The sequence below is a fragment of the Monodon monoceros genome, unplaced genomic scaffold, assembly GCF_005190385.1.
Source record: "Monodon monoceros isolate NGI ecotype Baffin Bay Population unplaced genomic scaffold, NGI_Narwhal_1 Super_Scaffold_13, whole genome shotgun sequence".
Lineage (NCBI taxonomy): Eukaryota > Metazoa > Chordata > Mammalia > Artiodactyla > Monodontidae > Monodon > Monodon monoceros.
In genome coordinates, this window is record NW_021703769.1 from 48,332,036 (window position 1) to 48,357,675 (window position 25,640).

The window sequence follows — 25,640 nt, forward strand, 5'->3', positions numbered from 1 at the left end:
CCGCAGACACATTGAGCTCCGTGGGCTAAGGCATGGTGGCCTGGCCATCCAACTTGCCTGAGGCTCTGGCCTAAGGACAAGGCAGGTGCTAGGGACAGGCCTGGTGAGGTGGCTGGCCCCTGAAACTCCACTGTGAACCCTGGTTGAGTCAGACCTGGGGCTCCGGACACTGGGCATGACTGCTGGCCATTCCTGGAACCGTACCATGGTGATGCGTGGCGAAGGGCAGAGGGGCTCCAGGCGGGGGAGGACTCAGCTCCCGGGGTACTCAGCGCTCCGCAGGCCCTGCCTGGCTCTCCTGTGGCCTACTCTGTTCTCCTAGGTGCTCTGCTGGCCTGAGAGCACCCACCCCTCTAGGGACAGCCCCTGACAACTGTCCCCTGCCCTGTCCTCGGCTGGGCCCTCTGTCCCCTCCTGTACCCACCCTGCCCAGGGTGCTGTCCGACGCAACCGTTGCCAGGCTTGCCTTCGTGGCCTGCTGCCTGCGCTGACCCACTCCTTGTGGAGCTCGTTACCCCCAGGGCCGTGGGCCAGGCCTGGGGCACTGCTGGGCAGCTGGTCCTGCTGCTTTCAGAGTTGGCTGGGTAGGGGCTGAATGTGACGGTCCTTTGCAGTTAGTCCAGGGGGAGGGGGCTCCACAGGCTCTGGAATCCCAGTGTGCCCTTCACACTGCTCGGCCCCAGGCTAAGCTTTAAGTCCAAGGGGACCCTGCTGAGAGGAAGTGTGAGAATTCACTAGTGCTGGTGCCCAGCCCAGCCCTGGTCGGCCTGAGATGGCTGCACCTTGTGGACAGGACACTTGGTGAGCAGGGCCTGTGGTCCAGTGGTCCAGCAGGATGGAGGGGATGGTGGGGAAGAGCCAGCTGTACCTGGGTGTCCTGTACCTGTACACCCTGAGCTGGGGAGATGAGTCCAGGCTGTGGACTGTCAGGGTGGAGCGAACCCGCCTCCTTCCTACGCTGAGCAGGTCTTGGTCCGACGGCTGGATGATGGCACAGAGCTCCGTGGCCGCGTCGTGGAGACTGAGGCATACTTGGGGCCAGAGGATGAAGCTGCCCATTCGAGGGGCGGCCGGCAGACCCCCCGCAACCGCGGCATGTTCATGAAGCCAGGGACACTGTATGTGTACCTCATCTATGGCATGTACTTCTGCATGAATGTCTCCAGCCAAGGTGAGCGGTGCTGGGGCTTGGGGAAGCAGGAGGCCTGGGCAGAGCCCCCTCAGCTGGCAGACCCCGGGAGGACCGGGTTGGCTAGGTGATTGAGCAGGGGCTTCCCTTGCTAGGCTAGGCGAGGGTTTCAGGAACTTTGGCTGCACGGATGGTGGTTAGAGGTGCCAGGGGCCCCACAGAATAGAGGTCATGGGTTGACTTGAACACAGAGCACATGGGTTCACGAGCCCACCGCTGGCCCCAGAGCTCAGTGCTGGTGTCACTGCCGGCCCAGAGAGGACTCGGGAGGGGCTGATGTGGGGAAACAAGAGTGAGGTCGATTTGGGGTGAGCTGGGCTCAGGCAGGAGCCTCGCCAGGCGGCCAGTTATGGGGTCTGGGTCAGTTGTTCTCAACTGGGGATGATACTGCCACCCTGGGGAACATTAGGCAATGTCTGGAGACATTTTTGGTCATCACATCTTTGGGGATGCTCCTGGCCTCTAGTGGGTGGAGGCCAGGGAGGATGCTCAGCAGTTCACAATGCACAGGATGGCCAACTCCACAGAATCATGGCCCCAAAGGTCAGTGGTGCCGATGGGAGAGATGCTGGTCTAAAGCTCCCGGGAGGGTCCACGCACCTTGGGGGACCCACTGGGTCTTTCGTGGGTAGGCAGCTGTGTTTTCTGAGTGGTCTGTGCTGGGAAGGAAGTGCCCAGTACCGTCTTGCCAGAGCCGCTGCTGACCAGCAGCGGCGGGTGGGGTGGGGGGTGGGGGGGCGGTCTGCCCAGCCCACTCTGGCTAGCAAGTCCTAGCGTCCATCTGCCAAGCCTCCCGTTGCCGACGCAAGATGAATGAAGGCTCGAGGACAATAAGGGGCTGCCGGTCACACACGTGGAAGGATTCCATTAACGTGTGAGTTGTGATTGCCCAGAATAGACAGCTGGGGATGCCTGATGCCAGAGCCACAGGGCCAGAGGACACAGGGAATCCACGACTGGCCCTGTGCCCAGCAGAAGGCAGGTGCTGTGTGAAACTGAGTGACAGGGACTGCCCCTGAGGGCCCTGTTATCAGGCGCAGAGCTTATTCCGGTCGCTGAGCTTTTCTTTGGCGTTAGAACCAACCCCTCACGTGAGAGGAGACTGCACTTGGACAAGGGGCTGCAGTCAGTGAGGAAAGGGAGGAGCCCAAGTTTCTGCGGGTACAGTGGACAGAGCAGATGTGGGAGGTGGTGTGTTACTTTCTCGTTACGTGACCAGGATGCCCCAGGAATGTCGAGGTTAGGGGAGCTGAAAACCACATGGGTACAGACAGGGCCAAGGGTCATCCAGGTGGAGTGAGGGAGAGGGGCAGCTGAGACAGTCCTTGCCTGTGGGGTGGAGGCCGTGCAGAGACCGGGACTTGGGGCTGCGCGGTTGGTGCAGGCAGACGGGGTCGGCAGGGGGTGATGGGGAGGCCTGGTGCGATGAGGTAGGGGTGTTCTGTTCGTCAGGAGTCTGGACTCAGGTGCATCCCAGGAGAGGAGGGGTCAGCTACTCCTCCAGACCTGTCTGCAGGTGGTACCCACTACTTTCAGGATGGAACCAGAGAGAGCTTTGAGGCCAGTGAGGGGAGCTACCCGGGAATCACAGAGGGACTAAAACTCAAGGCTTTAGGTGCCCTTGGGCACATCCTGAAGTGCTTTGAAAGCTGGCTGGTTAAGGGACATCTGGTCGCACACACCCCCACACTTGCTGGCTGTGCAGGAGGCCAGCTCCTGGGTGCTGATGGGAAGGCCTGTGCGGCTGAGGCCTGAGAGAGGGACTGGCCTGGCCACGCCTCAGGCTGAGCCCCTCAGACTCCCAGCTAGTGGGTGGGCTGAGAGTCAGGGGAGCAGGTGTCCCAGGACAGTGGCCTTGCTGGAGGGTCAGGGCGCCTCTGTCCAGGGCGCAGGGGGTAATCACTGTCCCCAGCCAGGAATCCAAGGGGCTCTGGACAGAGATGTCTTCTCGAGGGAATCCCTGGGCCTGGGTGTCTGCTTGCCGTCCCACAAGTGGCCTGAACTGGTTGGGGAGGGGACCCCACAGAGGTGGGGGGCTATTCCTGCTCTGTCAGTTTCCGCACTGGATCCTAGGGTGGGGCTCACCTGCGTCCTGTGCACACTGGTGGCTGCTCCAAGCCAGGCTTCCAGCTTCCCCAACAGCCAGTGGGGTGGGGGCGGGGGTGGTTGGGGGACCCTGGGGTTTTCTTTGCTGACCTCACAGAGGGAGCTAGGGAGCTCCATGCCTCCCCAGCTGGTGCCCATAGGAGGCACAGGTGCCTTGTGGGTGCAGGTGTGCGTGAGGGGGAGGCAGGCAGAGGGTCTGGATGGTGAGTGAGCACAGGTGTCACCCCCAAAGCTTTGGTCGGGCCTTTGGTAGTGGGGCGACAACCTGGGAGGCTTCATCTCTTCCACAGGGGATGGGGCATGTGTCCTGCTCCGAGCACTGGAGCCCCTGGGGGGCCTGGAGGCCATGCGGCAGCTTCGCCACACCCTCCGCAAAGGTGTTGCTGGACGAGCCCTCAAAGACCTTGAGCTCTGCAACGGTCCCTCCAAGCTGTGCCAGGCCCTGGCCATCGACAAGAGCTTCGACCAGCGGGACCTGGCCACAGACGAGGCTGTGTGGCTGGAGCGGGGCCCCCTGGGGCCCAGTGAGCCAGCTGTGGTGGCAGCAGCCCGAGTGGGCATCGGCAATGCAGGAGAGTGGGCCCTGAAGCCCCTGCGCTTCTATGTGCAGGGCAGCCCCTGGGTCAGTGTGGTAGACAGAGCGGCCAAGCAGAACACACAGGCCAGAGCAAAGGCCAGCCGGGATGAGGATTTTTAATTATTTAAAAATGAAATAAATGCTGTGTTTATAGAAAACAGTGTCATTTGTGTCTCGGCCGGAGCCCCTGTCGGTGGCCAGCTCGTCTCTGTGGGAGGACCCGGGGCCAGCAGGTGCACTTCCTCCTCAGGCCTGAGGCAGCCGTGTGTGGGGAGCAGCGGTGCAGACACTCCTCCCCACCCCACCCCACCCCCGCCGGCCAAGGGGAAGCTAAGACAGCTGTGGGACACCGTTAGCCCAGGTCCTCGTGCCTCAGGTGGCACGGGGGCGACCGCTTGGCCATGGCCTCCTGGTGGCTAACACAGGACTGTGGGGGCCGGGGAGGGGCTGGGCCAGGCACCGGCAAGCTGGGGGGAAGGGTGCCTGCAGGCGGCCAGGGCTGGCCATACAGGCCAGGCCAGGCCCTCGAACCTGAAGCTCTGGATGGCCCAGGCCCGGGGAACACGGGAGGGGGAGCGGGGCTCTGAGAGAAATACGGGCCAAGTTGGTGTGGGCAGCATGCAAGCCTCACTCCGAGGCAAGAGTCCTGGACGCTTTCCCAGCTCGAGCCTCACCTTCTCAGCTCAGAGCCCCTGAGGCTGTTTCCAGGACTGGAGGCAGGTGAGGATGTGGAGAGCAGGGGCCCCATGGGGAGGGAAGGAGCCTGGGGTGGGGGAGGCTCCCTCCGGTGCCCCAGCTCAGGTGAGCAGGGCCTGGAAGACAGTGATGACCGGATCCTCGTGGGTGGTCACCACCAGGACACTGCGGAACTTGTCCACCAGCGCGAGCAGCTGGGAGCGCCGCGTGTTCTCGTTGTACATGATCTCCTCCAGGTGGTGGCGGCCGCGGAAGTAGTGCAGGAGCCTGGGGGGTGGAGGGTGGGTATGAGCACAGCTACGGAGCTGGCGGGATGGGGGGGGGTCCTCAGACAGGCCCCTGCCCCAAGCAGTGCCCTGGACCCGCTGCCCACCGTGGCCCCTGAAATGTCACCCTGCCTCAGTGCCCACACACATGCTGCTGTGGCTCTTAGGGCACCTCGGCTGGGGGCTCAGTCCCTGACAACCTGACGCTCCCAGAACACCATACACCCCGTGCACCCAACTCAGGGTTGGGTGTGACAAGTCTGTGTCACCTATGGCGTGGAGACCAAGGGCCCCACCCGATCCCCATGAGGACAAGAACTTGCTGCTGCTTCCCAAGATGTGACAAGAAACACCCAGGAAGTACAGAAGAGACCCCCCACATGCAGGTGCCAGGTAGCGACGGCTGTGTACTGGAGATGCCACCTCAACCAGTGAGGGCTGTTTGCCATCGGGATTTAAGCTGAGATCCACTTTCTGTCCTGTCCCTAGATGTGGCCCCTGCTCTACCTGGCAAACATGCGGAGGTCCTCAGGGTTCTGTGCTGCGGGCACGCTGAGGATGGCTGCCCGTTCATGCTCGGACAGGCTGGCCAGCAGGTTCTCCGTCATCCTCCTGTTGAGTGGCGAGTCCCCACTGGGGAGCAGCTCTGCACTGGAGTTGTCCATGCTGGGGCTGGTGAGGGTCATGTCATCACTGCTGGCTGAGGACGGGCATAGTCAGGGAGCGGCTGCCCCCAACCCCACAAGTCACCTGCGCCCACCTGGGAAATAACTGCTGTGCCCTTGGGGAGCAGCCCCTCACCCCAAGGCCAGCCTGGTCATCCAACCCGTCCCACCCACTCAGAAGACAGGAGCCCTGGGCAGGCAGGTCCAGCACTGAGCCTGATGTCCAAGGCCCCGCCTTAGCCTGGGGAGGTGCCTCCCCCTAAGCCTTCCAGCCCCTCGTCTTCCCCAAGCCAGGGACCTGGGGCTCGGGGCTGCTGCCTTAGGGGGCACACCGTGGCCAAAACAGCTCCTTCGAAAAGGGACTATGACAGTCACTGTCTCCTCAGGCCCTGAGCATGGCGGTTTCAACGGTCCTCCCAGGGACGGGGTGTGGTCTGCTCTGACCCCAGGCTGGGCCAGGCTGCTCCTGACTCAGCAAGGTAGAGCCTCGTCCTCAGGGAGGCGGGGGAGGGGACCTCCCCGAGGGAGAGCTGCCCAGCTGGGTGAAGTGGCGTCCTCGGGGACACAGCTGCCCACGGACACTGTGTGTGCACGTTCTCGAGTGCAGCCCTGTGAAGGTGCTGTGGTCATTCCCTGAGGCGCCCAAACTGGGCCTCCTGGCCGCCTGCCTCTTCCAAGGGCGCCCAAGGTGCTCACCCCCCACCAGACACATGCCCTGGGCAGGGGGTCCTACTTGGGGAGCCAAAGCTGAGGGCGTTGGGCGTGCTGAGGCTGCGGCCGCCAACCCTGGTGGTGAGGGGCGCGTCATCCTCCCGGGGGCGGGGCTCGTCCTCACTGGGCGAGGCCATCAGGCAAACGTAGGTGTGCAGCTGGACCAGGAGCCTGCGCTGCAGCATCCACACCACCATCTGGATGAGCTGTGTCTGCAGGACGGGCAGGCCTGAGACATGACCCCCAGGTCGCCCCGGAGGTCAGGGTGAGGCCCCACCCCTCAAGAGAGGGAGCGCCCCGCCGCCAGCCGCTCTGCAGCCCCAACTCCCATCCAGAGGAGGCAGCGGGGCCACACCTGCCCTTGCTCCATCACACGCCCGGGCTGCCCACGGCTGTCCTTTCTTGCCCAGAGCTGAGGAGCAGGACCTGTGACGCGGAGGACCTGCTCTGCCTCCTCTTCCCCAGCCCACTGGCCTCTGTGGGGACCCTGGACACTGTTGAGAAAAAGGCTGCTGGCAGCTGCCCTGACAGCAAAAAAGTCCTCCCCTTGGGTCAACCTGAAAGCCTGCCCAGGGACCGGGAAGCCTGTGCAGGTGGTGCTCCAGCAGCCGTGAGTGGGGGTGTGTGTGCACATGGCGTCCACGTCCTCAGACCCACACGCCCACCTGCTCATCCCTGGGGGTCCCTTGCTGGGAGGGGCTGGCTGACCGGGCATGGAAATAGGGGCATATGTGACCCAGTCACACCAAAGAAAATTGAAAAGGATTGTAAAATAATTAAATTATGAGGGACTTCCCTGGTGGTCCAGTGGTTGGAGGTCCGCCTGCCGATGCGGGAGACACGGGTTCGTGCCCCAGTCCGGGAGGATCCCACGTGCCGTGGAGCGGCTGTGCCCGTGGGCCGTGGCCGCTGAGCCTGCGCGTCCGGAGCCTGTTGCTCCGCGACGGGAGAGGCCACAGCAGTGAGAGGCCCGCATACCGCAAAAAAAAAAATAAAATAAAGACTCCTTGCTCCCAATGCAGGGGGCCCGGGTTCGATCCCTGGTTGGGGAACTAAGATCCTACATACCACAACTAAGCCTGCGTGCCGCAACAAAGACCCAGCGCAGCCAAAATAAATAAATCAATCAATTTAAATAAATAAAAATTATATTAAGAGACTTCATCAGCACTTGAGCACATTCTGGGCCTGAAGTAGTAGGTATGGAAGGCAGGTGGCCTCACCCTGGGACAGAGCAGAACCAGAACTAGCTCCATCCGGGCCCCTCGGGCTTGGCCTAGAAAAGCCACCCGCCATCCGGACCACTGGGAAGTTTCCACTGGGGAGGGGAGAGGGTGAACATGCAAAGTGTGTCTTTTATTCTGCTGGCACGACCTGGCACAGTTCCTGGAAACCAAAGGTGCCATGAAAGACAGCATTCAGAACAGTCACGCTTGGCATCTAAATGAGCGGACCAACAGGATCTCCTCCTCATTCACAACTTGAGGAGGAAAAGGGTTTCCTTTTAAGCTTTTTTTTTTTTTTTTTTTTTTTTGGCGGTACGCGGGCCTCTCACTGTTGTGGCCTCTCCCTTTGTGGAGCACAGGCTCCGGACGCACAGGCTCAGCGGCCACGGCTCACGGGCCCAGCCCGTGATCTTCCCAGACCAGGGTATGAACCCGTGTCCCCTGCATCGGCAGGTGGACTCTCAACCACTGCGCCACCAGGGAAGCCCCCTTTTAAGCTTTTAAGGACTGGTTTTGCCTAACAGACCTGGCACTTATTAAAGCAAATACTTTACTTTTGAAGACAAAGCCTTGAGAACACCCAGACCCATCTCCGACACCTGTCCCACCTGGCCCTGCCCAGAGCCCCAGAGCCCCAGGTTTGCAGTGGAGGGGAGGAGGCAAAGCCTCTCGGATCCAGGCTACACTCAACCCTGCCACAAACGCAGAACTCACCAGTTCGCTCCACATGTCTCACCCTTCCCTGGTGGCCAGCCCACCGCACCCAGCAGCCTGCCTGCCTCTCGCCCTGACCAAGACCCAGGACCCCTTGGATGAGGAGATTCTGGGGATCAGTGAGCCCAGGACTTACACCCACAGACCCTGTGGTCACCTGGACCGTGGCAGGCAGGGGAGGGAGTAGGAGTGTAGGGACCAGACTCAGTGAAAACAAAATCCCCTCTGCGTCCCCCAATTATGGGATCCCCAGGCCCAGAAGGGGGCACCAAGTGGCTCTGTCCTCCCAGGAGAGGTCACCGATCTCCTGCCAATTGGGCCTCTTACCTGCGTTCTAACCCTAAGAAGTGCCCACCATGGGCAGGGGGGCTCCATGGGGGGAGGGACTTGCAATGCTCAAGTGTCTGCAGGCGGCCTAGCCAGGGACACGGCTTCTGGTCACCCTGGCAGGGCAGGTACCACCTACACAGCAAGCACCTCCCCCCAAACCAAGGCTAAAAGTACGGCAGCACTGAGAGCCTGGGATCAGGGACTGACGCCAGGTGGGTGGTTCCTGGGCTCCCTGAGCTCCTGAGACTCACCTCCTGCACAGCAGGGGCCAGGGGGTTCCTAAATTCTGACAAGGAGACCGGCAAGGAGAACTTAGCGAGGACAGACGGCAGGTCGTGAGATGGAAACTGGCGTGAGAACTGCTCAGCCAGCGGAGAGTACCTGGGGACAGGGGGTGAGGGTCCGTGAGCTCAGCAGACCTCCCCACCATTCAGGCGTCTGCACCCTCGCCATGAGCCTGTGGTGGGCAGGAGGCGGCGCAGCCTGGTGGGTGGGCCAGGATGGGTGCAATGAGGACAGAACCCAGATGCTTTCCCCACACCACAGCCCCTATGAGCCCCTTAGTCAAGGCCAAGGCTCCTGACCTCCCACCAGGTGCCCCGTGCAGCACCCACTGGCTGGCAGGTACGGGCAGGCGCAGACCCTTCCTGGAGGCCGTAGGTGCTGGAAGAGCACAGGCTAGGGGTGCCATGCAGGGCTGGACCAGGCCAGAACTGGAACGTGGGCCCAGCTGACCTGGGGAGCACCGCCTGGCCGGCCCTGCCAGCCACTCCCCTGCCCACTCGGGGGCCCTGGGCTCTGGCAGCCAGGGGCACTCACAGACACACACTGGCGTTGGGAGAAAGCATGTAGACGTTGTTCTCACACAGCGGGTAGATGATGATGGCCTTGCCCCAGTACACCAGGTGCGCCGCAAGCTGGAAAACCTGCGGGCAGAGGGCCGGGAGGACGATGCTGGGGAGGCCAACCCACGCAGCCCCCTGGCTCATGGCCACAAGCCTCTCCATCACTGGTCCCTGAGCCGTCCTGGCTGGCACCAGCACGGGGACGCTGGGGCACCCGAGATGAGGCCAGTCCAGCTGATCAAGGGGCTTGGCTGCACATCCCAGCAGAGGCCAGCCCACAGCCCAGCCGGCGCCCAGCACGGAGACGGGGCTCCACGTGACAGTGGATGTGGGTCACTGCACCTGCCCCCTCCACACACTCATCCCTGGAGAACATCCCACTGTCCTGCTGCCCTGACTCTCAAGACACACAGACCATGATGACAGGACAGGGAGCCAGGGTGAGACCACGGCAACGGGCACCGCTCATCCTGCAGCACCACGGCCAAGTGCCTCTGAGGGTGCATGCATACCTGTGACAGTGCCGGGGACACCTCTACCTCGTCTCGGCAAACAGGGCCTCCAGTGCCACAGCCAAATCAAACACAGAAGAAATTTCAGTTCCATCGCTGACCCTCTTCTTTCTCAGCCCAAGTCCCAGTGCTGATGGCTCTAAAGGACACAGGCCCCCTTCCTTCCATCTCTGCCACCACCCTCGCCCAATGGGCTCCACCTCCCACCTCTCTGCAGCCAGAGCGCCCTCTGCAGGCCACAAATCTGAAATCAGGATCACCTGGCTGGAGTCAAGCTGTCAGCAAGGAGACTGTTCTTTGCTTCCAAGTTGCTGTGACCACACGTCTCATCTCTGCCTCATGGTCACATCCCCGCCTCCCTCTCAGAAGGGCCCACCCAGACCATCCAGGATCATCACCCTGTCTCAAGGGCGTTACTCCCATCTGCAAAGTCCCACATAAGGAAGGTCACACTCACAGGTCCCAGGGATTAGGTCTACGGGGCCACTATTCACCCAATCACAAGTAATGTGTGATCCTAATTTTGTTATTCAGAGATTATGTGTTAATATGTACATAAAAAGCTTGGAGGAATCTAGGTTACCACTAGGATATGGGATTATGCGGACTTTCTCTTTTTCTGTTTATAATTTGTATGATATTTGAATTTTTATAAGAATATATTAATTTCATCATGACAAAAAACCCTCAAAATACTTGTAGAGTTTTTTTGCCTAGGATGGAACATGAGTGATTTTAAATCATCTGGTGACATTCACACCTGTGCTTGAGGTTCCAGCTGGCTCGCTGGCCTCCCTCCCCACGGGGGCCTCCGCTAGGTGGTCTGCTGCAGGAAGCAGCAGTCCCAGAGGCTGGTAAGGTCAACCACCAGGGTTGGGCCCCAGGGGGCGTCTGCACGACCACACCAGCGGCAAACCCTGACTTGCACCAGGTTCAGCGGGAAGGGGCATGGAAGGAAACGGCAAGGGGACCCCATGGCAAGGCCGGGGAGAGGCGAAGGGGACATCATCAGAGCTTTGTCTGTGTCTGGGGGAACTGTGAGGCACAGTGTCCAAGCAGGCTCCGTGTTGGGCAGCCTCAGGAGACAGTGAGGGTCACCCCCTCAGAGCCGCACACTCACAGGCACCTGCTGATCAGCCAGTACTGGTCAGAACACAAACTCCGCAGCACACACGCAACAGCCAGCGCGTTAAATGTTCTTTGTCTCGTGGGTGCTAGGAAGGCAGTCCAGGAGCCCATGTGAAACACGAAGGCAGAGTCCGATAAACACTTTCAGATGGGGTGGACAAAGGTCATGGGGTAGAGATGGGGGAAGGGCTTATTTGGGACGAAAGAATCCAGAAAGGCTGCTTTGGGGAACATGGCCTGAGAGTCAGGCCTGGTAGACAAGCTCCCCTAACGTGCTAAGGAGCAAAGGCCAACGGCTCCCTGGAGGTGCCTCGCAGGGGCCTAGGTGGCCTGCCTCATGGCGCTCCACCCTTGGCCTTTGTAGGAGCCGCTGGTCCCTGGGCCAGGCCCTGCTGCCCCCTGGCGGTCACACAGTGCCCCATTCCAGACCCTGAGTCCACCCTCAGGCTGTCGCTTGGAAGGCCCCCTGCCCCTGGCCTTCAACTTCTCCCTGTGCTTTTCCTTGCCCCCAGCCCCTGCCCAGGTTCAAACCAGATCCACAGCCAGGGAGAAGGGGCCCCCATCTGATCAGAAAGGGCAGCTCATGAGCACGTGGCTCGGCAAGGAGGTGGCACCTTGCACAGAAACACAGGCCTGTGTGCCCGTGGGGCGTGGCGTGGGGAATCAAGGCCACTGGGTTTGGTGCTGGCTCTGCATGGCTCCCACGTGGGCTAAGGCACCCTGCGTACCCCTGCTTCAACCCTTCAAGCCCCCAGCCCTGGCTCTGGTCCTGTGCGGCCCCGTCACCTGGCACCACGATGGCCTCACTCCTTTGCCACAGTTTCACTGCCCCCTCCCCTCCACAGAGGAGGAAGTCAATCCCGAGGCCTGATCCCAGGTCAGACTCCAGATCCACCCACCACCACAGCAGGCCACGCAGCAGCCCTCGGCTGGATGGAGGCCCTAGGGAGGCGACCTGAGGTGCCAGCTGTGATGCGTCCAGCCCCTCCCTGCTGCCCATCCTGCCCACCCAGGGTGTCTCCTCAAGCCCCCAGGGTACCTGCAGCAAGGCCAGGTCTGCGTCCTGGGCCAGCTGCTGCAGGTTCTTCACAGCAGACGTGGTCTTGATCACACGCACCAGGGCTGGGGAGCAGTCAATCGGGAGCTCGCCCAGCAGGGACTTCTCGTCGCTGAGCAGCAGAAGGGCGTGGTACGGGCTGTGGGGCAGAGACACGGGTCATCACAACCAGCGAGCCCCAGGCCCTTGCCCTGGGTGTGCATCTGCAGAGAAGAGGCCGGGGAGGAAGCGGAAGACAGTGCTGTGCCCTGAGGCCTTTAAAAACCTGCAAGGATCACCCACAGAAAAAACTGAGGAAGGCCTGACGGGTGACCTGGCCCATCCCACCTCTGGGACTGCCCAGCAAATGTCCGTTCGAAAACGAGTGAATCTTTCCTAAGGAAAGAGTCCCAAATATGGGAAAAGCAAAATCCCCACTGCAGACTATGAACAAAACTACCTAGAAATACGCTTAGCAAGGAAGCCCGGGGCGGCGCACAGGCCTGGGGAGGGAGGAGGGACCAGGCAGTGCTTTGCTTTCTGTCGTCTCAACATTTTCTGTTATGTACCCAGATTTCCTTTTCTGGTTAAAAAACGTTTAAGGAAACAAAGGACTTGATGGAGGAGGGGGAGGCAGAAGATTGGGCTCAGCGCTTTCCTTGAAGGAAATCAGTGACATGAAGAAACAGATCTCACAAGTTCTGATCTGAGCAGGAGGTCCGGTGAGTAACACCATGAAGACACAGCGTCTCCCGTGGTTGGCTCCTGGCCCCTGCCATGATGTGTAGCCCCACAGCCCTGCCCAGGTCCTCGTCTGGGACCGCAGCACAGCGCCCCGCTTGGCCAGGCAGTGCTGAGAGGGCCCGTGGGGAACCTGGGGTGGTCATCTCTAGACAAAACTGGACACAAAAGCGTGTATTTTTACTCTGTAAACAGCAGCGCCCTACCTGCCAATTTCTGTGGCAGGAAGAGGAAAAGACGATTTTTGGAACCAAGTACTTGGCAAACCTCAGGACACAGGAGAGCAGGGCCCCAGCAGGGTGTGCGTGGGGCTGGCACTCACCGGATGGCCTTCAGGCTCCGCTCGATGGCCTCGGGGGGAATAAGGCTTGTGGCCGCGTAGTGGATCTTATGGGGCAGGCAGAAGCTCACCTCCAGCCAGCTGTTGACGTGGAGCCGCACCACGCCAGATGTGCACAGGCTGCAGAGAGCGGGCCGTCAGCCACCCACATAGCAGCTCCCAGCCGTGCACACAAGCCACACAGACACCCCTGAGGGTGCCTCCTCCCAGCACACGGAGGAAACTGCAGGGGGAGACTTCCAGAGCAAGAAAGCATCTTGTCCCGGACCTCAGTATGTGTAAGAGAAGAAAAAGTATTAGGAACACCCACAAAAACTGTATTCCTGGCCAGCCCTGGAAACTCTAGTCCAACTAGAGAGCCAGGGCTCCCATCTCTGTCCCACAGGCTCAGTGCACTAGGGGTATCCTAAGGCCACCTCTGCACACCTGAGGAAGGCTCCATCACAGTGGGCTGCCTGGCAGGGCAGGGCCTGTCACCAAAAGGGAGAGTTGAGCAGGACAGGAAGGTCCTGCCGGGGAGGGGCCCATCCCCCTGCAGACACCAGCAGCCCCAGGGGCTCCACGGCCACCGCCAATGCCAGCCTCGGCTCAAACCTTCGGCTTCCCTCGTCTCCGTGATGGAACTTTGGTTCTTTCAAGCCCTGGCCTTGCTCAGGCCAGACATGGCAACTCTGTGTCTGACCCTCATTTCTCACATCCCACCTCAAACCATCTGTCAATCCTATCTGCTTCATGGCAGGGACAAAGTCCAGACCTTCTCCGTTCCGGCCCCCTCTGTCCGCCCTCTCCACTCAGACCCCCAGGGCTCCCACGTAAGCAGTCCCAACCAAGACCCCAGAGTGCCGGAGCCCTGTGGGACCTGCCCACTCTTCTCCGACCCTGTCTCCTCCCCGCCTCCCGTGGGTCCAGCAAAATAGGCTGCCCTGCGGCTCTCCAGGCCCATGTAATTGCCCTGGCCACACACTCTCCCTCAGGTGCCCCGGGGTTCCTTCCCCCCTTTTCAGATCTCAACTCAAGCGCCACCTTCTCAGTGGCTCAACCATGAGCCAGGCCCCACAGGCTGCTCACAGTTCCCGTGTGTCCTGTGCACCGGGCAGCAGCACGACCTGCCGTCTCCTGGTCAGTGCTGTTTCCCGACCAGAATTCAGTCACAAGGTGCACTGCTCACCGTACAACCCGTAATGGTGGGGTACGTGGGGGCACTGAGGGCATTTCCTGAATGGAGGAAGGAAAAGGCCCGAGGAACATGTGTCCGCTCTGGGGGGACCATCTCTCAGGAAGACCCTGCCAGGAGAACAGTCTCCTAGCGGCGCCGTGCAGGGGGACCACACACAAAGCTGGGGCCATGGCTCCATGGCATGGCACCTGGTGTGGACGTGGGGGGAGCGACTGCTGGAGCAGAGGGCAAGGGGGTCTGTGCCCAGCCGAGGCCCGCCTGCCCTGCCCGGGGTACCCTCCCCGTCACACTCCAGCCCCACTCTGCTGGCCCCGCTGGTGCTCAGGTCTCAGGGCTCTCAGGCACACAGATGCATGATGCTGGGAGGCGGCCCCGCGGCCCCCCCAATCCCGCGCCCACAGGCCGTTTTTACAGCCTCTCCCCACAGCTCCGCCCAGACGGACGGCAGAATCCATGGTCAGCAGTTTCAAATGTAAAAATAAGCCTTCATTGTCTCCAGCAGGGAATGGGCAACGGGCAAAGGACCGTGGGAAGAACACAGAGCACGTCTGTGACCTCAACTGCCCCAGGACTCCTGCCAACACCGGCGTCTGCTCCCTCTGCCTGTCCTGCCACCAGGGCGTCAGGAGAACCAGGCCCCCAAGAGCCCCCCTCAAGGGACGGTCTTAGGCTCTGAGCTGCAGGCTGTAGCTGAGTCTGGAGGGCAAAGGTTTGGCCATTGCTGATGACACAGCCCCTTAAGGTGAAACCCAGGCACGGGTTTGGTGACTGTCACAATTTGGGGAAGAGACCCCGGGTCCTTCCCCAGGTCCCAGTGGAGGACATCGCTCTTGGCTTCTTCCAGAAGGAAGCAAGTACACCTGAGCAGACAGAGGCTCCTGGAGCCTCCCCACTCCTTGGCCAAGGGCCTTTGTGGGCTGGACGGCTCAGGTCAAACCCTGGGAAACAGCGTCTTCAGGGATCAAAAGTCACACGAAGGGGACCCAGGGTAGTGGCTCCACTTGCCTGGGCAACATTTATGCTCTCAGCATCTGTGTATGAGAGAAGCAGGCAGGGGAAACTGGGCGCCAGCTCCTCCTCCATTCACTTCACCCCTGCTCGGAAAGGCTGGTGGATTCAAAATCAAGGTCTTCCTGTCTCTGAGCTCCCCTCTAGGACACGGCTCAAAGTGCCTGCTAGAATGAATGCCGCAGAGTCAGAAGTAAACACTGAGAGGCCTCTCATTTCAGAGGTAGCCGTGTGGGCTCCTCAAGGAGCCCAGGGATGCCACGTGCAGGTTGCCGAGCCACATGGCACATGCAGAGGCCCCAAGCACTGGTTCGGGCTCCTGGGGCACAATTTACAGCCCTGCACTTGGGGGCTCCCACTCAGCGGTGCCGAGAAAGACACAGGGAATCGTAAGCAAACTGTGTGAACACGAGAAGCCCAAGAGAATGGTAAGAAAAGGGATGGGGGGAGGGTGCAGGGGTGTGTATGGGCTGGGAGGGGGCTTGGGACAGGCCTCATGGAGACTCAGCTGCAAGTGCCGAATCTGGGTACCAGGGAAACGAAGAGTCAAGGCCGGTGCAGACTCTCCACCATGTCACTGTCCCCAGAGCCCTGGCCACACAGTCTGGGCACATGCTGGCATGGGGTCCTCTTCTCTGGGGGGAGACACACCCTCCCTGGGTCCCTAGTTTCCACGTGGACTTTACTCCACATTCCCAACACTGGCGACCGCCTCCCGTGGGGCACTTGGCACTGAGGCTGGTGCCTCTTTACAAACAAACGGAGCTCTGTAGTGTGCAGACCCTGAGCGCCATCTCCAGCGGCACCCGAGGGCCAGCTGCACGCCCAGGCGAACCCCGGGACACCCTGGAACAAGCCAGGAGGGAGGGCGCCGCACTGGGAATGTCCTATAAACCCCACCGCCATCAAGAGGTGAGCCCGGAGCTGTGCTGAGGTCTGTCAGGAGGAGGAAAGAGAGATGTTTGCCCTTGTTTCTCAAGTGTGTGTGGCTTTAAGACAAGACTAGCAGAGTAGAAGTTGGGCCCGAAATGGGTCCTGGGAAGCTCTCACTTCTATTTGCCGGCAGTTAACGGTTGGGTCTGGGAACTCTGAGGAAAAACACTGCCCCTGTGTGAGGCTTATCCGGCCCCTCACACAGCTCCGAGACGCCGCCCCGCCTGCGACTTGAGATAGATGCTCCTCCAGAGCCCGCGTCCTGAGGCGGCCACACCGGCCTTCCAACAAGCTCTTATCTTTCACACCCCAGACGACTGTGCACCAGCTCATTTCATCAGCTCACACCTCAGCATCCTAGAGAGAATTTCAATTCCTAACCTAACGTCCTCCTCTAGCCTCGGACCAGTCACCCTTCTTCCTGCCCCAGGCCAGAGACCTTCGAAGCCAGCCCTACACCCTTTGGTCCAAACACAACATGCACTGGGACGAAACTGCACATGACCCACGAGGTCTGGGTGGGCTCCAAAAGGCCAACCTTGAAATGTTTAAGTTTAGGTTTAAGTGCGTTTCATGGCAACAGAGACTGAAATTCCCAGGATACTTGCGGACGTGTCTGTGGGCCCACCCCTGCTCTGGATGGGCAGCAGTGAGGCAGCATCCCCAGCACACACAGCACCGCCCACAGGCCCGGACCTGGGTGGCTTCCCCAGGCTCCCAGCCTCCCGGGCCCACCACAGGCCCTGTCAGCTCTGAGAACTCTTCAACAAGCACTCCTTCGAGCCCCACGGAATCCACATCAACGGGACTCGTGTTTACTCATCCCTTCAACCACATGCCGAGCACGAGGGCTGTGTCACAGAAAGCAAGGGGATGTCCCTGACCTCATGGGGTGCTGTCACTCAAGTCACAAAGCTGCACAGGCAGACACAGGTGCTGGGCAAGTTGAGGCGGCCACAGGCGCCTAAGTCCCGGGGCACAGGACCGCCAGGCCACACCACAAACCCGGATTTTAATTAAAGCAGCCAATCCAGAGCCATTCCTTTGCAAAGTCCCACCCCAACCCCTAACCTCAACCAGTTCTCACAGCTTCCAGCCTCTCACTTCTGCTCTGAGAACACCCTTCCCAGGGGTCAGCCAGCAAGTCTCCACCAGGAAAGAGCTGTATGTTCCCCACCGCCTGCGCAGCCTCCCCTTCTTAGCTCCAAGGTGCAGTCCACCCTGCAGGAGCAGAGTGGGCCAGGCCAGGCCCTCGAGGCCAACATGGACCTGGTGGGTCAGAGGGAAGGCCACAGACCAGGGGGCTCCTGGGAAGTCTCAGAGCCGCTGCTGTTGCCAGGCGGGGACAGGGGACGGGGAGGACACCGATGGCCCTGGGACTCCTGCGGGAGAAGCACCGCCGGTTTCCCTGGGGCCGGACCCAGGACCCAGGAGCCTGTTTCCAGACCCGACTTGGTCAGAGTGAGGTCTGGAAATAGGAAGGAGGGGGTGGTGTTTCACCTGGAGGAAACTGACACACCTCGGTTCTGGAAGGAATCTAAGTGCTGAATGGTGGACCCTGGCAGCTGTTTTTGCCGCAAACGCTGACTCCTGTCCTTGGAACTAGTGCCACTAGAGGGTGCTGGGCTGCCCCAAGTCCCAGCTCGGCCGGCCCAGCAGGTCACCAAGGAAGCAGCCAACTCTCCAGGGCCTCATTCCCTCCAACTTTCCAACACAATTCAAACCTAAGAAATCACAGCTCATTATTCACTTAGAAACATAAAGTCTGGTTCTGGTTTGCTTTTTATTGTAATTCCACGTTAGCGTGAACTTAGCTTGTAGTCTAATCCTACTTGAGGCATGCAAACTCCCACTCAGAAAATGGCAACAGTTTCCAAGGAAGGGGTTTCTCATACCAGCCCACCCAGACCAGAGGGCAGTAATTCTCTTACTGCAGGAAAAACTGCCATGTGATCATGTGGATAAAAAGAGACAGGGTCAGACTACAAGACCAGAAATCTGTTCTGGGTCAAGACCAAGGCTTCGCCAAGAGGTCTCCAGAGCAGGAGGGACCAGAAACCAAGGCAATCATGCAGCAAGGGGCGTTTCACGCTGCTCTGATTTCCCCCAACGCCCAGAGGTCACCGAAATAAAGAAACGGAAACTCCAGCCCAGACGCACACCCCAAAGGACAGCTCTCCCTCCCACATAAAGGCACCTGTGCCCCCAACAGAACACGGGTGAGGGGGGAAAACTTCCCTGGCGGTCCAGTGGTTAGGACTCCGCTTTCACCACAGAGGGCACAGGTTCAACCCCTAGTCGGGGAACTAAGATCCCCCAAGCTGTGCAGCTGGGCCAAAAAAGAAAAAAAAAAACAAAACAGGTGAGGAGTCGGAGCAGAGCGCTCACAGAAAAGGAAACAAGGATATTCCACACGTGAAGTCGGGCACACCTGCGTTCAGATAAAGCTGCCCTGAGACCCCGTCCTCCACACATCACGGTGGGCAGTACCCAAAAGCTCACAAGACCCTGTGCTGGCAAAGCTCAGGTGCTGCTGATGGGAATGCAGACTGAGCCACAGAAAGAAGCGCCTCCAAATGACACGCACACCTGACCTATTCAGCCCGGCAATTCTACTTCTAGGAATTTATCTCATGGATGCACAAGCACTCGCACGAAATAACACGGATATAGTTGAGCAGCACCTCTTTCAGCAGCAAAAGCTGGAGTCAATGATGCCCCAGGGAGGGGGCAGGCAGCTGTGCAGCAAGAAGTCAGTCCCTGTTTACCCACAGACAGACGTCTGTCGGTAAGCTGCACGTCAAAGTGAGGAGGTAAAGGGCGAACCGTGCACTCAGTGCGCTCTGGCTACGAAAGGGTTCACTGTATGTGCTTTAGCACCTTGCGACGGGGCGCACGACACTCACTGCCCGATGCGACGCACCTGCCACCAGGAAGGAGACCTGGCGAGGGAGCAACGGGAAAGAAACTCTGTGCTCTGACTTTCAGACTCAAAGGACAGGTGACCTTTTCAAAGGCTTAAGTTAAAAAAAGGAAACTTACCAAAAGGTCATAGTGATTATCACTGGGTATGGGATTATAGATGATTTTTATTTCCTTTATATTTTTTTATATTTCCTAAATGTTTATAATAAACACATATCATTGGTGAAATCAGAAAAAATATTAACATTAAAAAAAAAGAAAGGGACTTCCCTGGTGGTCCAGTGGCTAAGACTCCACGTTCCCAGTGCAGGGGGCCCAGCCTCAATCCCTGGTCGGGGAACTAGATCCCGCACGCCGCAACTAAAGGTCCCACACACTGCAGTGAAGATCCCCGATGGTGCTGTGGCCCCAGCTCTCAGATCAGGTCCACCTCCAGCAGGGAATGTGGGTCCACTGGACAGAACGAAGCCCCGAGAAAGCCGGGGTGGGGGAGGTGAGGGAGCAGAGGAGAATGTGGGCAAGTTGGGGGTGGTGGAGAGGAGAGAGGCCTGCACCTACACACTATCTGTCCAGCAACATGCCTGGTGCTGCAAGGTCCCCTCAGCCCTGAGAGGCCCCTGGTGAGCCAACTGGCCAGATGCACTTGGGCAGACAGCCCCCCACCCCCATTCCCCATCCCATCCCCACTGCAGACCCAGGGCCAGGGAGCAGTGGTCAGAGCCACACGGACGCTCTTTAAAAAGAAGAGAAGTGGGGCTTCCCTGGCGGCGCAGTGGTTGAGAGTCCGCCTGCCAATGCAGGGGACACGGGTTCGTGCCCCAGTCCGGGAAGATCCCACATGCCACGGAGCAGCTGGGCCCGTGAGCCATGGCCGCTGAGCCTGTGCGTCCGGGGCCTGTGCTCCGCAATGGGAGAGGCCACAGCAGTGAGAGGCCCACATACCGCAAAAAAAAGAAAGAAAAAAAAAGAAAAAAAAAGAAGAGAAGTGCCTTGCTGGTCCACATTTAAGAGAGTTGGTGCTGAGCCACTAATATGAGCAGTGTCTCCAACGCCTGCTGCCCTCACACACTCAGGGTCCCAAACCCCCACGACCCCGGTGCGGGGGAAGCAGAGCCAACCCCAGCCCCAGCCCCTGAGCCTCAGTCTCCTCGGGGGTGAGGTGGCGACAGTGACCGCGCCTAGTGAAGGTGGGCCTGGAACTTGGCACGGTGTTGCACTCAATCAGCGTCATCGTGCATTTCAGGTCCCGCGCTCAGCTTTCTTCAGGTTCATTTTCTGGCTAAAGACAAGTCTGGAGGTGACCGTCCCAGCGGGGCTCCTCCCCAGCCTCCCCCCATCTCAGGCACAGCAGGGAAACGGCACCAGCCCGGGGAGGCCCATGGGAAGCAGGCCACCGTCTCACCTGTCGTAAGCGTCCTTGAGGTCCCTGGCCAGCTTGCACTTGGGCAGGATGTGATGGAACGGGGACTGAGGCCCATCATTTGCTGCAAGAATTGTAACACAGAGGACTCAGAGTCTGCACAGCGAGGAGCTTGCACAGACCAGAAGACAAGCTTAACCTAAAAAGAATTTTAAGTGGCTGTAAACCAAACATCAGGAAATTCTCCACCGGTGTGCTCAACCGTCTTTATACGGGATGTCTAGATTTACCCTTCACCAGTGGTCCAACCTGACCCTGTAGCCACAGCCCTCGCACCCTCACAGGAAGAAACCCTTCTGCAGCTACCCTGCAGGCTCCCCGCAGGCTGCCAGAGCCACCCCCACCTCAGACCAATCACTCCCTGCCTCACTCCACTCCTTCCCCCACACACTTACACCAGAGCAATTTATTTTCATGATCCAAAGGCTCTTGTTAATCTTTTCTCATAAATGTCTAACAAAAAATATATGTACTTAAATTGAACTTTTAAAAATTTCCTGTGAAAAAGTCACAGATTCTAAAGAGAATGTTTAAAAAACAAAACTTCTGGATTGTTATTAGCTAGTACATAACTGGGCAAAACAAATATATTACACATTTTGACAACTAACTGTCAAACATCAAAAGATAACTTTTACTGAAAAAATGCACCCGAGTGACACAGTTCATGTACACTTCTACTTATTGCTAAAATTAGCCCCGGCTCACTGGCGAATCTGTTCCTAGTTTTCTGTTATGGAGGTGCTGACCCGAGAAGACGGAGGTGAAGTCTGTGACAGGTGGGCATCTCTCTGCTCTGAAATGTTGACAGTACACCAAAGCCTCATGGGGATCTATCATCAGACATTACTTTTAATAACTGGTCAGCCGATAACTCAGTTGGGTCCCCCTTCAATTTAGGTGAAAGCAAAGAACTCCCCCCCCGCCGCCGCCAGCTCAATCTTCCTGCTGCCCCTCTGCATGCCCCCTGCTTCAGGCACCTGTCCAGCAGCACCAGGGCGGGGCAGGCGGTGCCTGACCTGCAGGAAGAGCCACCGTGCAGGGGTCTGGGGGGAGGGGAACGTTTTAGGCTGGGAAGCCACTCCTGGAACATCAGTTCAGGAATCTGGGTCTAGCTGTGTCCCTTGGGGATCTTCCTGTGCACCCAGGGCATGCTCAGCCCACCATACAGACCATTAGTTTCCACATCGGCCCACCCAATGGGGTCCCTGCCCAGAGAGGCCGCCCGCCGCCCTCACCGTCAGCCATGGCAGACACCTCGTCCTGCAGTGCCAGGATCAGCTTGGCCTCCCGCGTGAGGTACTGGCAGCGGCGCTCCTCGTGCTGCAGCACGGTGGCAAGGCGGCGGGAGAGGTTGTGCAGACAGTTTATCACCGATGGGTCAGCGTTGGCCTGCAGGAAAGAGGCCACAGCCAACTCGATCGTAGCACATGCACTCGGGGAGGACATACAGCAACACTCAGAGCCCCTCTCTGGGTGCCACCACTGTCCCCAGTCCTGGGTCCCCTCTAGGGCCTGTCCCAGCAACGTGGGCATGGAACGGCCGCCTGGACGGAACACAGATGGCTCCGTGGGGGTCCCCGGTGGGGAGGGAGGGGGGACACAGGCATTTCTAACAAGCAGAGAGAGGTGCCTATGCTCAGGGCCCCAGGCCAGGACCATGCAGGAAGGCAGAGGATGCTCAGGCATCCACTCTGGACATGACAGAGGCAGCCCAGTGGCACAATGGAAGGCACAGATCCCATCAGCCACCTGCTGTGCGACCCCGGGTCACAGGCTCTCATCTGAGAAAGGAGAACAGTGGCCCCTCTCTCAGCAATCAGTCAACATGTCAAGTGCTCAGAACAGAGCAAAACCCCTGGCAGTGTCTGCGGTCACCAATGTGCCACTGAGTGCTAGTGGACAGGATCGGCTGTGTGAGAATTTGGTCACACAGCCCATGTTACAACAAGGACACAGTGTGAGAAACAGAAGCACCAGGCCCACTGTTCAGTGAAGACCTGTCCTCAGGGTAAACAGCTCTTCCTGAGACCCTGGCTAACAGAGAAGCCAGGAGGTGCCAGGCCATCCCCTTCCCTCCGCGCCCATGCTCACTCTGGGACCTATCAGGGGCCACAGCCAGGCCAGGCGGGCGCATCCACCCAGGCCAAGGGTGGGGCAGGCAGCTGTGGGGTCTGTGAAGATGGGACACGGAGCAGATAACCAGCCACCGTGACTCAGTGCTCCAGGAGGCCACCAGAACAGCTGAGTCATCCCGTGGGTGGAGGTGGGAGGAGTGGTGCCCACGATTAGAACCTCTGGTCGTCCCGCTCCCGGTTATCTACAGGCAGGGCCCTGCGGTGAGTGTCCACAGCCAGGCTCCTGGGCCAGACCCTGACCTGACTCAGTAAACCCGTTCACCACCTGGAGCTGGAGACACTTTCTGAGCTCCTACAGACCCATGTTCGCCAAGAGAACACACCCCAGGCAGCACACCTGTGCGGGGACAGGGCTGAGGGCCGACTCCACACCGGGCCCACCTACGGGCAGCAGCCCTGCCCCAAGCCCAGGACAGCCCCTCAAGTGTCCCCACAAGGTCACGGAACGGAGGGTCTGGGGTATAGGGTGTACACAACTGCCTCAGAACAAAATGTTCTGCTTTAGATTTTAGAGAAATCTGTGTAAAATTCCTCCCCGCAGCAAAGCAGAGAGAGGAGAATGACCTGGGCGCATGGTTACTTCCTTGAAGAAGTAGCCCAGTCACACCTGAGAGCCTCATCCTCCATCACGCTCCTACTGGCTAGGGCACAACGGTGTCGCAAGTCAGGCGTCTGGGGCCGCTCGCTCACACTCCGGGATGAGCGAGGATGGAGCGTGCCTGGGTGTCCCAACCGGCTGCACAGGCCAGGCTCGGCTCAGGGTGCCCACAGAGCCTGGGCTACGTGGGGTCACAGTGAGAAAGCGACCGCCCAGGATGTGCCAGCCCTGAATGGAGCTCTGAGAAACACCCACTCTCCCCACACGCGACGTGAAGCAACAGTGAAGTGTAGGGATTTGCCTGCGAGATTTTCTCACCCTGAAACTTGTACCCAAATCCAGTCAGGCCTTCAGAGCTAACGTTCAGCTTGCGGAAAACACACGGACATGGAGCAAGCCTGACTGCACACTGAGATGGGTCCGACCGTGGACCCTTCACAGGACAAAGGAGGGGAGAGTCAGAGACCTGGAGACACAACCCCCAAGCTTGTGTGGGCTGGCTTCTGGTTTTCACCCAGGTTCAGACAGGTCAACGGGAAAAAACGCTGTGGCAACTAGGGCACGTTTCCATGGACCAGGTACTAGTTGATACCAACTTACGGTGAGTTCTGTCAGGTATGGTATAAAATAGCTGTCCCCCCTTTTCCAGAGATGACTTCTGAAGTATGTGGGGGTGAGCAGACATGAGGTCTGAGACTTGTCTTGAAATACTTGAGTGATGGGTTGGGGGCAGATGGAGCCAGGGTGCAAGGCAGCTGCTGTGGGATCTCAGAGACAGGTGTGCAAGGACCATCAATCTATTGTCACTAGCTCAGGGTTTGTTTACAACTTTTCAAAGTAAAAAGGGTGCACATTTTTTTTTTAGCATGCACATTTTTAAATAACTACAGAAAAGAAGAAAAAAACTGGCCCACCCTTTATGCTATTTTAAATTCCTCCCACTGTTCACCTCACGGCCTCTGTGCTCTGAAATCCTACACTGCCCTGTTCCCACTGCTTTAACCTGGCAGTGAGCCACCCACCCGCTCCAGGGTCTGGCCTCGCCCCCATTTCTCATCTTCAGTGGCCACAGGACGTTCCAGTGTGTAAAACCACTACCCTGTCTAATCATTCCCCAACTACTGGATACGAGGATTATTTCCAGGCTACTTATTATAAAACTCTTCGTACAACTTTAAAATCTGCCTGTTTTCTTGACTGTCGGGTCCATGGGTGTCATACACTCCGCTATCACGCCCTGCTCCCCAGAGATGAGGGCTTGCCAGCAACGTCCAGGGTGGGGCCGAGGCTGCTTCTCATGGCCCACCCCACAGGGGCTATCAGTGCTGACGGGGGGAGAGCACTGGTCATGGTTTTGGTTTGTCTGTCTTTAACTTGAGTTCTCTTTGTGGATGTCTGTATTACGTAATGATATAAGTAATAAAGGGACACTGTGAAAATGCAAACACTATGGAAGTGCACGGAGCAGAAAGTAAGAGTCTCCTCTCGGAACCTCAAGTCCCAGGGACAGACACCAGGAACAGCTGACTTTGTTTTAACTTGCAGCTCTTTATTTATCAACAAGATGGGACAGTTTTAAGAATTAAGCTCCCTTCAGAAAGGAGAAAGCTCCATTCAGGAGCTTTTCCCTAGCATTTTTTTGATTCTGAACTCTTCAGTGAGACCTGTGGTCTTCACAACAGAAAAGCCTCAGTGGGAAAAACACTGAGACTAAGGCACCTGATATGACAGGCTCCCTCCTGCTCAGGCTCACCCGCGCCACAGCAAAGGGTACAGAGCACACTGCTCCTTGTCACCAAGATCTAGCCACTTTCTCACTAACACTTCTGCACAAAAGCCGTCGTGCAGCCCACATGTGCCCAGCCAGAAAGAACTACTGGATTCTTTGGTGAAAACCGACAGTGGGATATTTCTAAGGAATGCCATTATTTAGCAGTATGGAATATATACATTTCCTAAATTTCAAAGTCCCTTCATAGTAATACCAGCCAGTCCTTACCCAGGGGTGCTTTTTATATTTATTTAGAGCCCTTGTATTTTGACAGCTTTATTGAAAAGAAATTCCCTGTAACTAGTGAAAACACAACTTCAGACAGTGCTGGGAACTGCCAAAAGAAATAATTACACTTAATTATAAAACAACAGAAAATAACAAATGTTGGCAAGTATGTAGAGAAATTGGAACCCTCGTACATGGCTGGTGGGGATGTAAAATGGTGCAACTGCTGTGGAAAACAGCCTGGCAGCTCCTCAAATGGTTAAACATAGAGTCACCACGTGACCCAGCAACTCCACTCCTAGCTATCGATCCCAAGGGAAAGGAAAACCTGCCTACACAAAACTTGAACACAAATGTCCT

The 25,640-nt window shown here is 58.4% G+C and overlaps 2 protein-coding genes across 12 annotated transcripts in view; one reads left to right on the forward strand and one right to left on the reverse strand.

Moving 5' to 3' along the window:
• The window catches only part of MPG (N-methylpurine DNA glycosylase), a 10,905-nt gene extending 6,875 nt beyond the window's left edge, over positions 1 to 4,030 (forward strand). For both annotated transcript variants that reach the window (XM_029219844.1, XM_029219843.1), the window contains exons 3-4: positions 967 to 1,171; positions 3,586 to 4,030. In XM_029219844.1, coding sequence (XP_029075677.1) covers positions 967 to 1,171; positions 3,586 to 3,992 — 612 coding nt within the window. In that variant the 3' untranslated portion in view covers positions 3,993 to 4,030. The remainder of the gene's footprint in view (positions 1 to 966; positions 1,172 to 3,585) is intronic.
• Positions 4,031 to 4,278: 248 nt separating this feature from the next.
• The window catches only part of NPRL3 (NPR3 like, GATOR1 complex subunit), a 35,169-nt gene continuing 13,807 nt past the window's right edge, over positions 4,279 to 25,640 (reverse strand). For 2 of the 10 annotated variants that reach the window (XM_029219839.1, XM_029219837.1), the window contains 10 exons: positions 21,784 to 21,937; positions 20,528 to 20,609; positions 13,065 to 13,202; positions 12,005 to 12,161; positions 9,300 to 9,406; positions 8,732 to 8,861; positions 6,566 to 6,704; positions 6,233 to 6,439; positions 5,342 to 5,534; positions 4,279 to 4,835 (listed from right to left, as the gene is read on the reverse strand). In XM_029219839.1, the coding sequence (XP_029075672.1) occupies positions 4,670 to 4,835; positions 5,342 to 5,534; positions 6,233 to 6,439; positions 6,566 to 6,704; positions 8,732 to 8,861; positions 9,300 to 9,406; positions 12,005 to 12,161; positions 13,065 to 13,202; positions 20,528 to 20,609; positions 21,784 to 21,937 (1,473 nt within the window). In that variant the 3' untranslated portion in view covers positions 4,279 to 4,669. Of the gene's footprint in view, positions 4,836 to 5,341; positions 5,535 to 5,831; positions 6,109 to 6,232; positions 6,440 to 6,565; positions 6,705 to 8,731; positions 8,862 to 9,299; positions 9,407 to 12,004; positions 12,162 to 13,064; positions 13,203 to 20,527; positions 20,610 to 21,783; positions 21,938 to 25,640 lie in introns of those variants that run through there. The other 8 variants (XR_003793037.1, XR_003793036.1, XM_029219838.1 and 5 more) reach the window with 8 other exon arrangements.